The following is a 13,151-nucleotide window of genomic DNA, read 5'->3' as shown; positions in this document are numbered from 1 at the left end:
ATAGTAAAATTGCCCACCCCCTCACTGTTTTCTTCCTCGAATACGCGAAAATTCACATATGCGAATATACGAATATGCGAATATTCACATATGCGAATATAACGGATACGCCAAATTCGCGAATATAGGACGAATATTCATCTATATATTCGCGAAATATGGCGAATTTGAATATGGGCAATGCTGCTCATCACTAGTCTTTATATACAGCATCAGTGCTGAGGTCAGCAGTACCACCTGCTCTACTCTCTTTGAGGAAGATTAATCAAAACCTGTGTAGAGGAAAAGTTGCCCATAGTAACCAACCAGCTCGCTTCTTTCATTTTTAAAAAGGCCTCTGCAAAATGATAATCTAATTGGTTGCTATGGGCAACTGGGCATCTTTTCCTTTGCACAGGTTTTGATAAATCTCCCCCTTAGTGTCTGAATAGTCTGCAGCTAACCAGCCCAATATGCAGCAAACTGCGATGCTCTGTGTGTTCTAACACTTTTCCATCATAGCCAGCAGTCATTTTTTCAGCAATTTGTGCTAAAGCAGTTCTTCTATGGCATCAGACAGGCTGGGCTACACTTTATCCCAACATGCATCAATGACCCTGTTGCTGGGTCAAAGGTTTTCCTTCCTTGGACCACATTTGGTAGGTATAAATCACAGTATACAAGGAACAAGCCACTTTAACATACTCCTGTTTGGTGGTTTAGAAAGTTTTGGATTATGGCAACTGTAATAAAAACCTATATAATAATTTTGTAAAAATATACCCCAAATGCTTTAAATTTTTTTCAAACAAAAACTTTAGATTACTTTATTATAAGGGTGCTCTTATATGGATGTTAGCCATATTGCTCAAAACAAAACACTTAGATATAAAAAGAGGCACACATCCCTTTCAGTAAACGTGCGGTTTATTTAGGTAACTGGTACGGATGCAGGGGAACTGACCGGGCATCGGTTGCTTTGCGACACTTGCAGCTAAGTCTTGCCCTCCATCTTGTCAAATAACGGCCACGGCATAATGATCAACAGGAAGGAATAGAAAAACCACAGATGTCATAGAGAACTTTCTGCCCCTAAGAGATTAAAGTGTAATGAAAAGGAATCATCTCTACCATAGCATATAATCATTGATGAAAAGGACACTACTTGACCCCACAGAGTGGATTACTGCCAGTTAAAGTCAATCTTCAGACTCTCCTTGTAAAAACAATTATTATCTCTATGTCTGATGATCGCTAATGACCACTGTCTGCAGCTATATAGAAAACTGCTTCAGATATAAGAACTTGTTACCAGCTATACCTTAAAGGAAACTGACCTGAAACTGAAAGAGTACCTCTCATTAACTTGATACATTTTATAATCCTCCTAGCTCACTGCCCCCATCATGATAAACCACCCCCTACCTTTATTTTTATAATTTTTTAGTTTTCTACCTTGATATTGCTCTGTATTTTCCGCTCAGCCTCATGTTCACAGACTGGGAGCGGACATTCCCCAGCAGGTGTGAAATCAACTGAAGCCATATAGGGGAGAACTTCCTCCCTTACTCTGCAACCAACAGCATATGGCAGTTAAGTGTGAGAGGAGCTTTGATTGGATGAGGCTGGACACACCTCCCTCAGCACTCCAGGCTGCACTTCCTGTGTTTGGACTTCTGCCAGGCCAGCAGGAGTCCAAAGTCTGTGCATGAGATGGGGGGAAAATGTGCTCTGGACACCTAGTGGCATCTTAAATTTTTATTTACCATAAGGATCACAATAGCAAAAAATGTGTTTTAATGAGAGTGCCCATTTAAACCAAATAGCCATGTCTGACTGCTGTTTCACACAGGACTTTTGCAACAGCTGTAGGCACCCTGATTGGCAAACACTGCTCTTTGGAATGGATGCAGCTCATTTATGTTTCAAAGGGTGGGGTGGCTGATGTGTGGGAGGGAGGAAAATTTAATTATGGGATTTGTAGGCAAAGAAGAAAACTCAAACAGGAAATACCAGTTTACAAAACGATAGCCACAGTGTTATGGTAATCTCACAACATAGCCATTTAGCCCCAAGACAAGTGCAGATCCTTCCTAAGCATGTCCATTACTGTCTGCCAGGTACGTACTAAAATCACCTTATGGTGAATAACCCCTTTAAATGCTAAAACAACCCAGTGTCATTAAAGGGTTAAGCCTGTAAGCTTGTCTCACAGAGGCAGTACCAGGCCTTGCTATAGAGCAACACTTAGGCTCTCTTGTTCTGCCAGTCTCTGTCTATTGTGTCTCCTCATGGTATCTGCACTCAAAGATGCCTGCACAACACCTCTCAAGCTCTCCACACATTTGCTCAGGACACTCTCAGCAAACCTCTAGGCAGCACATTCACACAAAGGAGGAGATTTATCAAAACCTGTCCAGAGGAAAAGTTGCTAAGTTGCCCATAGCAACCAATCAGATCGCTTCTTTCATTTTGCAGAGGCCTTGTTAAAAATGAAAGAAGCGATCTGATTGGTTGCTATGGGCAACTCAGCAACTTTTCCACTGGACAGGTTTTGATAAATCTCCCCCCGAGTGGTTATCATTTAGGTGCCTTTGCTTCGGGATATACTTCATAGTCTAAGGCCTAGCCCTTACTCAAGCCAGGAGCAGGTTCCCTAGTAGCCACACATGGTTTTCATCCCATACACTGCCTTCCATCAAGCTCTCCTTTGCAAAATATATAGGCTTACCCCTCCTCCTTACATCCCAATGCTCCCTGAACATTACTCCACAATATACCCCCCCACACACACACACACACACTTTGCATGTTCGGGATTTCCTTTACTTTCTAAAGTCCAGGGTCATGGAGTATGGTGCTAGCAGAACACCATCACCATGACAACACTGACGTTCTGCGCCATGTTGGCTCGCAAGCGATGTTCCCTGTCTGCTACTGCTGAGCAGAGGACACAACACAGCTGGACGGGACAGTGGGGCAGAGAACATTAACAAGACCAAACAGTAAATCTCTCCTTAAGGAATCCTGCCTGATTATTAAAACCAGAGCTCGTAGAACAGTAACATGGAAACCCAACTAATAGGCCAACACTTGCTAGTGATATCTCTAAGACAAACAAAGCATTAAAAGAACTTGTAAAGTGTTACTTCAAAGTGGATTTTAAAAGAAAACATGAAGCCAGAATAGTAATACTTGGAGAATAACAAACTTATTGCGTCTGCACAAATGTTACAAGGTAGAGTTAAATGCAGTTTTCAAAAGGCTCCAAACTTTACTTTAATATTCAGCACCAGCCGTCCAGTATAGGGTATCAGTCCAGCAGTATGTACAGCGTTTGCTTTATGGCTCCAGCACACAGGCATGGAATCATACAGCCTTTGCCTTTCAGTTAGTTACCAATGGAGCATGGCTAAATTTTCTTCTGTCAGATACATATACCGTATTTATCGGCGTATAACACGCAGTTTTCAAACTAAAAATATCAGCCAGAAACACAACCTGCGTGTTATATGCCGATAATGCATGTTATATGCTGATATGCGCTGAATGCGTGTTATGCGCTGGTCCTGTGAAGCTGCGAGTAGCTGCGCAGGCTTCCCCTGCACAGGGCTATCGCGCACCCTCTCTGGTACCGATGCCGGAGCTGGAGTGAGGTAATTTCCCGCCTCCTGGCATCAAAGTAGGTAGGGGTACGGGCCTCTTAAAGAGCCCGGCCTTATGTGTAAAAAAAAAGTCCTTACATGTAAAAGTGATTAATCCCTTCCCGACCGGATTAACCCCTTCCCGACCCAATTAACCCCATCCCGACCCGAATAACCCCTTCCCGACCCGAATAACCCCTTCCCGACCCGTGAATAACCTTTCCCGACCCATGACATACTTGTATGTCATGGGTCCGGTGAGGAGAATATGGCGCAGGCCCGCGAGTCGGGTCCGCGTCATGACCAGCAGATGCCCGCTGCTATCAGCAGCTAACATCTGCCGGTAATGACGGACATCATTCCGATGTCCGTCATTGAAATGGTTAAATGCCGTGATCAATTGCGATCACGGCATTTAAACACTACATGCTGGTCATCCCTGCTGTCTAGTGGACCCATCCCCCCCCTCCGCGATGTACCGGTAATCGCGGGGTGGAGATGGGTTGCTGGGGAGGGGGTCTTACCTGATCCTCGGCGTCTTTCCCGGCTCTGTAACTGTTGAAGGCTGTGATTGCTGAAGCTGTGATTGCTGAAGCTGTGATTGCAGCCCTCAGCAATCAAGCCCAGATAACATAGACCAATATAACCGTGGCCTAAAACCATGGTATACTACTTTGTCATTACTTTTACATTTATTTATTGCTTACTCAGATTTTCCCGTTAAAATGAGGGTGCGTGTTATACGCCAGTGTGTGTTATACGCCGATAAATACGGTACATCTGTGGCAGCTAGGGTTGCCACCTTTCTTGCAAAAAAAAACAAACAAAAAAAAAACATACCAGCCATGCTAATTTGCATTATTAATTATTCATGCATGACATCACAGGATACACATATGCGGGGGGAAATTTTGTCCTATTCTGACCCCTATAACTTTTTTTTATTTCTCCTTATATAGGCCTGTACGAGTGCTCATTTTTTGCACCCCGTTCTGTAGTTTTTAACAGTACCATTTATGTTTTGATTGGACTTTTTGATCGCTTTTTTATTTTTTTAATTCAATTTGGAAGTTGCAATGAGTTACTAACTACCGTATATACTCGAGTATAAGCCGACCCGAGTATAAGCCGAGACCCCTAATTTCAACCCAAAATCCCAGGAAAAGTTATTGACTCGAGTATAAGCCTAGGGTGGGAAATACATCATCCCCCCCTGTCATCATCCAGACCCGTCATTAACATCCTCATCATCATCCCCTTGTCATCATCCCACACATCCCCCCTTCATCATCCCCATGTCATCATCCCACACATCCCCCTTCATCATCCCCTTGTCATCATCCCACACATCCCCCCTTATCATCCCACCCCCCCCTTCATCATCCTCTTGTCATCATCCCACACCCCCCCCCCACCCCCCTTCATCATCCTCTTCTCATCATTCGCCCTCAGTGGTCTTCAACCTGCGGACCTCCAGAGGTTTCAAAACTACAACTCCCAGCAAGCCCGGGCAGCCATCGGCTGTCCGGGCTTGCTGGGAGTTGTAGTTTTGAAACCTCCGGAGGTCCGCAGGTTGAAGACCACTGCGGCCTTCGACATCATCCAGCCCCCTCTCACCCCCTTTAGTTCTGAGTACTCACCTCTGCTCGGCGCTGGTCCGGTCCTGCAGGGCTGTCCGGTGAGGAGGTGGTCCGGTGGGATAGTGGTTCCGGGCTGCTATCTTCACCGGGGGCGCCTCTTCTCCGCGCTTCCGGCCCGGAATAGAGGCGTTGCCTTGACAATGACGCAGAAGTACGTTGGCAATGAACGCACCTCTGCGTCGTTGTCAAGGCAACGTGACTATTCTGAGGCCGGGCCCGAAGCGCTTAGAAGAGGCCTCCCCGGTGAAGATAGCAGCCCGGAACCACTATCCCACCGGACCACCTCCTCACCGGACAGTCCTGCAGGACCGGACCAGCGCTGAGCGGAGGTGAGTACTGTACAGAACTAAAGGGGGGTGAGAGGGGGCTGGATGATGTCGAAGGCCGCAGTGGTCTTCAACCTGCGGACCTCCAGAGGTTTCAAAACTACAACTCCCAGCAAGCCCAGACAGCCGATGGCTGCCCGGGCTTGCTGGGAGTTGTAGTTTTGAAACCTCTGGAGGTCCGCAGGTTGAAGACCACTGTGGGTGGGGGAGTTCACTCGAGTATAAGCCGAGGGGGGTGTTTTCAGCACGAAAAATCGTGCTGAAAAACTCGGCTTATACTCGAGTATATACGGTACAACTCCCAGTATGCCCTAATACAGTCTGTGGCTCAGCAGCTGCCCCAAACAAAAACTACAACTCCCAGCATGTTGGAACATATTATAATATATAGTATAGGTCAGTGTTTAACAACCAGGGGTGCTTCCAGCAGTTGCAAAACTACAACTCCCAGCATGCCCGGACAGCCATTGGCTGTCCGGGCATACTGGGAGTTGTAGTTTTGCAACAGCTGGAGGCGCTCTGGTTGGGAAACACTGGAATAGGTTATGGTGCAACATTCTGGGAGTTGGAGAATTGATTGGATAAATACCGGCCATTGCATGGCCGGTATTTTTACTGGACAGGTGGCAACCCTCGTGGCAGCCCAGTTATGACTCCATAAAATACGGTGCTATAATACTGCTGTGTATATGAGCCCTAAGAGCGTATTTCTTTTTAATCCAAATAGCTTTTGAACATGAGAAATGCTTATTGTCATTGTTAATTTATCTTATATCTATGCCTTGTCTCCAAAGGTCTAAAAGTTTTTAGTATAGAAATCGCATCCAATATAACATTAAAAGCAAAGTTCCTGCTAGTGGGAACAGAGTGGGAATAATATGGAATGTACATTTGTTTTTTGCATCATGTAACGGGTGTTTGATGATTTACTGATTTTTCCATTAGCTGAAGGAAGGAAACAAATGCCAGTAATGTTACCAGACCAGAACTTGGAACCAGAAACACTACTTATGTGTTTCACAAAGAAAAATAAACATGCACATATTGTGAGCGCAAAAGGGTCCTTTTCTGGCAATTGAACCCAATAAAGAGTCAGTGAAGTCTACTAAACAAAAGAAAAAGTTGACATCTGTGTATTAGTTTAAACAGGAAAAAATAACTTATTAAAAATAAAAATTAAAAACGAAACTACAAGAATTTCTGTAAATCTCTATATTTTATGTTATAGTTTTCAGAGAACATATATATTTAAATTAGCTCACCACACCACCTTCACAGGTAGTGTGTCCTGCAAAACAGCTGAGGCTCCATTTAAGAAGTCTCAGAACTGATTGGGATTTATGCCAAGCCAGAACTCTCTCCAGAAGGAAGGAGGACCCATCTGCAGACAGCTGTTTCGGGGTGTTTGCCCCTCGTCAGTACAGAGCAGGGTGATCTGGCTTGGCTATGGTGAGAGGCCTGTGGCTTTAAACGGAGTCAGTACTTTCCTCGGGGAGAGGACACCTCTTCAGGTGTAACGGAGATTCAAGTTAGGCCATTTAGCACTCCGCTAATTACTGAGCCCGCGGAGTGCTAAATGGCCTAACTTGAATCTCCGTTACACCTGAAGAGGTGTCCTCTCCCCGAGGAAAGTACTGACCCCATATATATATATATATATATATATATATAGTTCTGCCATGTTAAGTTTGTTTAATTTATTGCAGATCTGACAATTCTGCCATTGTCAACTGCAAATGTACATTAAAATAGAATATAAAAGAGCAGGTAGGCACATGGGCATAAATACAAGGGTAACATAGCAACAGCAACAACTATGGCGGTTCATCTTCCCCAGACTGGATTGACTAGATTCCAACCCAGCTCTACAAGGCAACAGTGGAAACTGAACAATTGTTCTGTTGAATTGGGCCTAATTCTTACTGGTAAGCCCTCACTGGCTGTATTATTCTTTGGCAGGATTGCTTTTTGTATCATTTTGTGTTGTGGCATTGCTGCATTATACCTGTACAGTGACATCAATGTGTGCATTATACCTACACGGAGGTATCACAAAGGGGAGGGGGGGGGGGGGGGGGGAGATTTCTCATAGACCAGCATTTTACATGCCAGCCTAAAGTATAAACCCATTGGAGTAAGATGCTTCAAATTTTTTTAAACTCTTAGTAAACTTGTCAATTTGAAGCATCATTGACTTTCTTTGCACCAATATCTATGCCAGCTAGCGGCTGGAACAGACTATTGGTATAATTCACGCCACTATTCTGATGGAAATTTAAGAAAAGGTGTTAGTTGGCCCTGCCTACAATTCCTAAAAATTCAGTGAGAGGTTCAAAAGTAAAAAAATAATAAATAAATAAAAAAATAAAAAAAACAGCAAATTGTGTTTTTCCCTGTGCTGTGATGTTCTTGTGTGCATGGAGACATCCTTTAGTACATTACTTTCATGCTTTGATATAATAGTATACATATTTTAAAGTACTGTGTCATTACTGTGTCCGTTTTACTTGTATGACATCACTGAGCATTATTCTTGTGAAGTGACCTCATAATGGGCATTACCTCTGCACTGTAAATCATTGTTTGTAAAATTCATGTGTATAACTGAATAAAAATAACATTACAGTAATATCACTGTGTGCATTATCCCTGAGCTTTAACATCACTTTCTGATGCATTAGGAGAATGAAAACCACAGGTAAATATTTTGATAGCTCCGCTCGATGTGAACCAATTTCTTAAAGTGGAATTCCAGCACTTAAAAATGTATCCACAGGATAGGGGATAAGTGTTTGATTGTGATTGCAGAGGGTCTGACCCCTGGGACCCCTGTAATCTCTAGAGCAGGGCCCCGCTGCTTAGAGGATTGAGGTTAACATGGATTGTCTATGGGAGTGCCGGAAATACCCACGAGATACACTCAGGTATCTCCAATTCTCCAATAAAGAACGTCAGGGCTCCATTCTGGATATCGGGGGGTGGGGTCCCAGAGGTTTGACCCCCCTAGGGGGGGGGGGGGGGGTGAGGTGGTAAGTTTAAAGTGCTGGAATGCCCCTTTAACAAAATTGAACCCAAGATTGATCCATGCTTCACATGACAAGAATATCAACTAGTTGGAGAAATGATAATAAACAAGCTAAAAAGCTAAAGTATAAAAATTAAATATTTTTAGAAATTGAATGAAAATTAAACAAAGAAGTTTCATGGACTATGGATTAATAGTTGCTTCTTCCTATTTTAAGGACAAACCAGTCATCACAATCTCCTCAAGGCACATTTACGCATCCCTCATAACCGTACAACAATAATTGGTTTTAAAGACTATTCAGACATGAAGCATTAAAGTATTACTTAAGGGCATTTGCAGCCCAATTTCTTATCTAAAGCATCTGGTATTTAAAGATTACTACTTCTCTACCCTGTGATCGAACTGCCCAGCTATTTCTACATGCTTCTGATTTAACAGGACTAAGTACGGTGCATTTTGTTATGGTGTGTTCACGTGTCAGCTGCCAGTTCTGTCTAACAGATGGAAAGGTTGTACAATCTGTTCACCTGTCTGGTGTCTACAGTGAGTCAGGGGTTCACAACATGCATCATTTCTCTGTCTGACTCAAAAAAGTGTCTGGCAGCAAAACCGATGCCACTGGAACATATACATGAATTTTGTACTCAGTTTCCCAATGGTTTTGTTCATTGTTTTTATTATGAACTGACAAAAGGGAAAACTATGAGAAGGCCAGACATATGGAGTGTTATCTGTAAGTAAAGGAAAAAAACAAGAGACCTGAGGGGGCGCCTCGTGTGATACCGTATGGGTAGTTTTAGAAAGCGAGGATGTGGGGCATGTAAAACCCCTATGTAGTGGCTGCTCACCTTGGAGCAAGTTAAAATTTGCGTATCAAACCACATGCAGGGTTACAAAGAAGCTGGAACCGCTGCTAAGGCTGAGGTTGCAGGAGAGGTAAAACCGTTTCGTGGGAGTAGACAAGTAGTAGTTGAGACAAAAGACCTTGAGGTGGCTCACCTGGTTCCAAAGATGAATGTAGCAAACCAAAGCCAGATATGTAGGTGTACAAAGCACTGGAAGGTTTATAAATAGCAAATAAAAACAATAAAAATATTTAGTTTTTTTTTATTGTTTTTGTTTTTATGTGCTATTAATAAACCTTCCAGTGCTTTGTACACCTACATCTCTGGCTTTGGTTTGCTATCTTCATCTTTGGAACCAGCAGCGCCACCTCAAGGTCTTTTTCTCAACTACTACTTGTAGACATATGGGGGGACATGTATCAAAGATTTTACCCCTGTTTTGTGTGTTTTTATTTTCGCAAAATTTTGCGCAAGCCCTTTTTTTGCGCAATTTTTTTGCGCACGTTTTGGTAGAGCATGTCCTCCAGATGTGGCTGAATCAGGGTACCTTGGAGTGACATCTATAATACACATGGATTAACTGCGTACTTTTTTTTTTACACCAAAAATTTTGCCGCAAGAGCTGGTTTTTTTTGCGCAAATATAAGCCATCTTGGACTTAACGTAGCAAGATGCTCTAAATCATTGATTCTATTTTCCAAAGAGTGGATTTAGGAGATTACTATATTTACCCGCAATTTATGAAGCTCATTGCACTTGATTGATAAATTTAGCGCTTCTGCACATAATTTAGAATTCGGGAAAAGGGGTAAAATGCTTCTACCATACACAAATAATGATACATGTCCCCCATGGAGTGGGCCTTTAATGGAAAAACAAACAAACTAATGTTTCACTAAATTCTAAATAATGGACCTTATTTATTTAGTTCTGGAATAAAAGAGAGGTTTAGGGCTTGGTCCATTGGTAGTTACGTCAGTGGCCCCGCAGCCAGTCCTCAAGTCCCACCAACATTCCAGGTTTTTTCCATTACTCCATTGAAATAAAACAAGAAACATTTAAATCCTGGACTGTAGGGAATTCTTAAGGGTTAAACTGTATACAACAAGAATAGCAATGCATGGATTGGAACAATCCTTGGCAATAAACCCAGCACAAAGTAATCTGCTGTACTATGCTATCAAATAAGAAAATATTGTGGAAAAGTACTGTATTTATCACCATATAATGCACCCTCATTTTAAGAAGGAAATTTGAGTAAAAAACAACATTTTTAATAAATTAATTACTTGGAAGCTCTGAGCTTAACATCCCCCTTTATCAGCCTCTGTGCCACATAACCCACCCCCCTTCTGATCTCCCCTGTGCCACACATCTTTTTTGTTAGTTTTTTTCCCCATTCCTGGCCTGTGTGCTCCGGCAGGCTCAGCTTCCAGCGGAGTCTTGGGCTGACTGTGCACTGATGGGTGATGTCCCTGATGCCACACAGAGGACGTTGTTTGTCAGTGTGCAGTAAGCCCCAGTCACTTCTGGAACCTGAGCCTGCCGGAGGGGACAGGCAAGGTAAGGGTAGAAACAAAAACAAAATACAAGCAGGGGATCAGAGAGGGAGGTGTGTGTGTGGGGGGGGGGGGCCATCACTGGTTAACAATTTAGAACAATGACCAGTGGTGGCTGCCGGGACCGCATGTAGTGTTTTAGCTTAATGTTTTAGTTTAAAAAGTTTGTGTTATACACTGATAAATATGGTATATGTACATGTTGTTTTTTCACTACCACTTATTATTTCTAAATTAATGTAAATCTTGCACTTCCCAACTCTACAGATTTTTTTTTTTACCTTTAAGAACATTATGGACAGGTAATTCCAGTGATCACTTTTTTTTTATGCAGTTTTTCGAAGCCAAAGCCAGATATTGATTTAAGCATAGAATAAGTCTTTATGCCTGTCTTTACAAGTCCTTATACATGTCCTACATTTATGATTCACTCCTGGCTTTAAAAAAGTGCATCAAAAAACCTGAAAGTGGGAGCACGTCCTTTTAAAAAGTAACACATCCTTGTCAGCCAGCCAACTCACTTTTTACTGATTTGATAAGCCTTGTGTCCACTCTTTGTATGGTACGGTAAAGAAATAACAAATAATTCTTCCAGATTATACAATTCTGTGAGCAAGGCCTCTAGCAAAGGACAAGCTTCAAGCCGAGGAGGATATCTTGGTAGGAGGCATTAAATACAGCTAGCAGGGATGCCGAGTAACATTAATGAGCGCTGTGCCAATTCTCTTAATTAAATGCTATGATTTAAATGCCCTTATTTTTCAGAATTTATGTTGGCAGAAAAATGTCACCGCTGGTCTAATCCTAATTACATATGAATGATTTCTAATTAGTCTTCTATTGTGTGGGTTATGTGCAACCATCTGGCATACACAATACGAAACGCAGTTAATTCCCACAAAGTTGTGCAACTTAACAGTTGTTCTGAATTTGGAGCTTGTAGTATTTTTTGGAAACCAAGTTTAATTTGTACTTCCTAACCTCATCACATACAAATCTAATAAGAAACAGCCTGTTGTAATGAAGTCCATTTTAGCTCACCTGCAATAAAATGGACTTGGTTCACTGTCAAATCAAGTGCAATTTACTGAGTACGCCCATAAGCTGAAAAATATTCTTTCATAATAAAGACTTGATGACACACTATCCTAGGAAGAAATATTGAATCCCCTTGATATTTGTTTCCATGGATAATAACGTTTTGCAAACATGCGATATACGATTCAAATATCAAACTAAAAGATCTCATACACAAAGTGATTAGATGCAGCAATGTAACCATTGCATGGAAATGATGGCTTTATATCTTTGATTGCAGTCAGGAAATCCCTATATATGTTATGACAACTAATAGGATTCCACAATATGACACTTTCCTATGTCAACCAACCCTTCATCTGACCATGCACATTACATGGTTGTTGTTCATACAAGGGTTTAGCCAACAGCTCTCTCATCTAACTGGCCCTTTATTCTATTGGTGTAAAGTAAATAAGCTACTGCCTACACCTCTGGCAAAGGTTTATCTTCCATTTATGTAACATAGTTACATACAGTGGGGATCAAAAGTTTGGGCACCCCAGGTAAAAATTTGTATTAATGTGCATAAAGAAGCAAAGGAAAGATGGAAAAATCCCCAAAAGGCATCAAATTACAGATTAGACATTCTTATAATATGTCAACAAAAGTTAGATTTTATTTCCATCATTTACACTTTCAAAATAATAGAAAACAAAAAAAAAAAATGGTGTCTGCAAAAGTTTGGGCACCCTGCAGAATTTATAGCATGCACTGCCCCCTTTGCAAAGCTGAGACCTGCCAGTGTCATGGATTGTTCTCAATCATCATCTGTGAAGACCAGGTGATGTCAATCTCAAAGGTTTTAAATGCCCAGACTCATCTGACCTTGCCCCAACAATCAGCACCATGGGATCTTCTAAGCAGTTGTCTAGAAATCTGAAAATGAAAATAGTTGACGCTCACAAAACTGGAGAAGGCTATAAGAAGATAGCAAAACGTTTTCAGTTGTCAATATCCTCTGTTCGGAATGTAATTAAGAAATGGCAGTCATCAGGAACAGTGGAAGTTAAAGCATGATCTGCAAGACCAAGAAAAATATCAGACAGAACA

General features: G+C 42.1%; 1 protein-coding gene across 3 annotated transcripts in view; it reads right to left on the bottom strand.

Moving 5' to 3' along the window:
* Window positions 1-13,151, bottom strand: part of P3H2 (prolyl 3-hydroxylase 2) — a 223,095-nt gene that overhangs the window by 124,200 nt on the left and 85,744 nt on the right. Inside the window, exon 1 of one of the 3 annotated variants that reach the window (XM_056565433.1) lies at window positions 1,435-1,546. The exons of the other annotated variants lie outside the window; for them this stretch is intronic. Within the exon in view, the coding sequence (XP_056421408.1) occupies window positions 1,435-1,524 (90 nt within the window). The 5' untranslated portion in view covers window positions 1,525-1,546. Of the gene's footprint in view, window positions 1-1,434; window positions 1,547-13,151 lie in introns of those variants that run through there. 3 annotated transcript variants of the gene reach the window in all.

Source organism: Hyla sarda, chromosome 3 (genome assembly GCF_029499605.1).
Source record: "Hyla sarda isolate aHylSar1 chromosome 3, aHylSar1.hap1, whole genome shotgun sequence".
NCBI classification, from domain to species: domain Eukaryota; kingdom Metazoa; phylum Chordata; class Amphibia; order Anura; family Hylidae; genus Hyla; species Hyla sarda.
The sequence above is the reverse complement of the archived record's forward strand: the minus strand, read 5'-3'. Positions and strand labels throughout refer to the sequence as shown.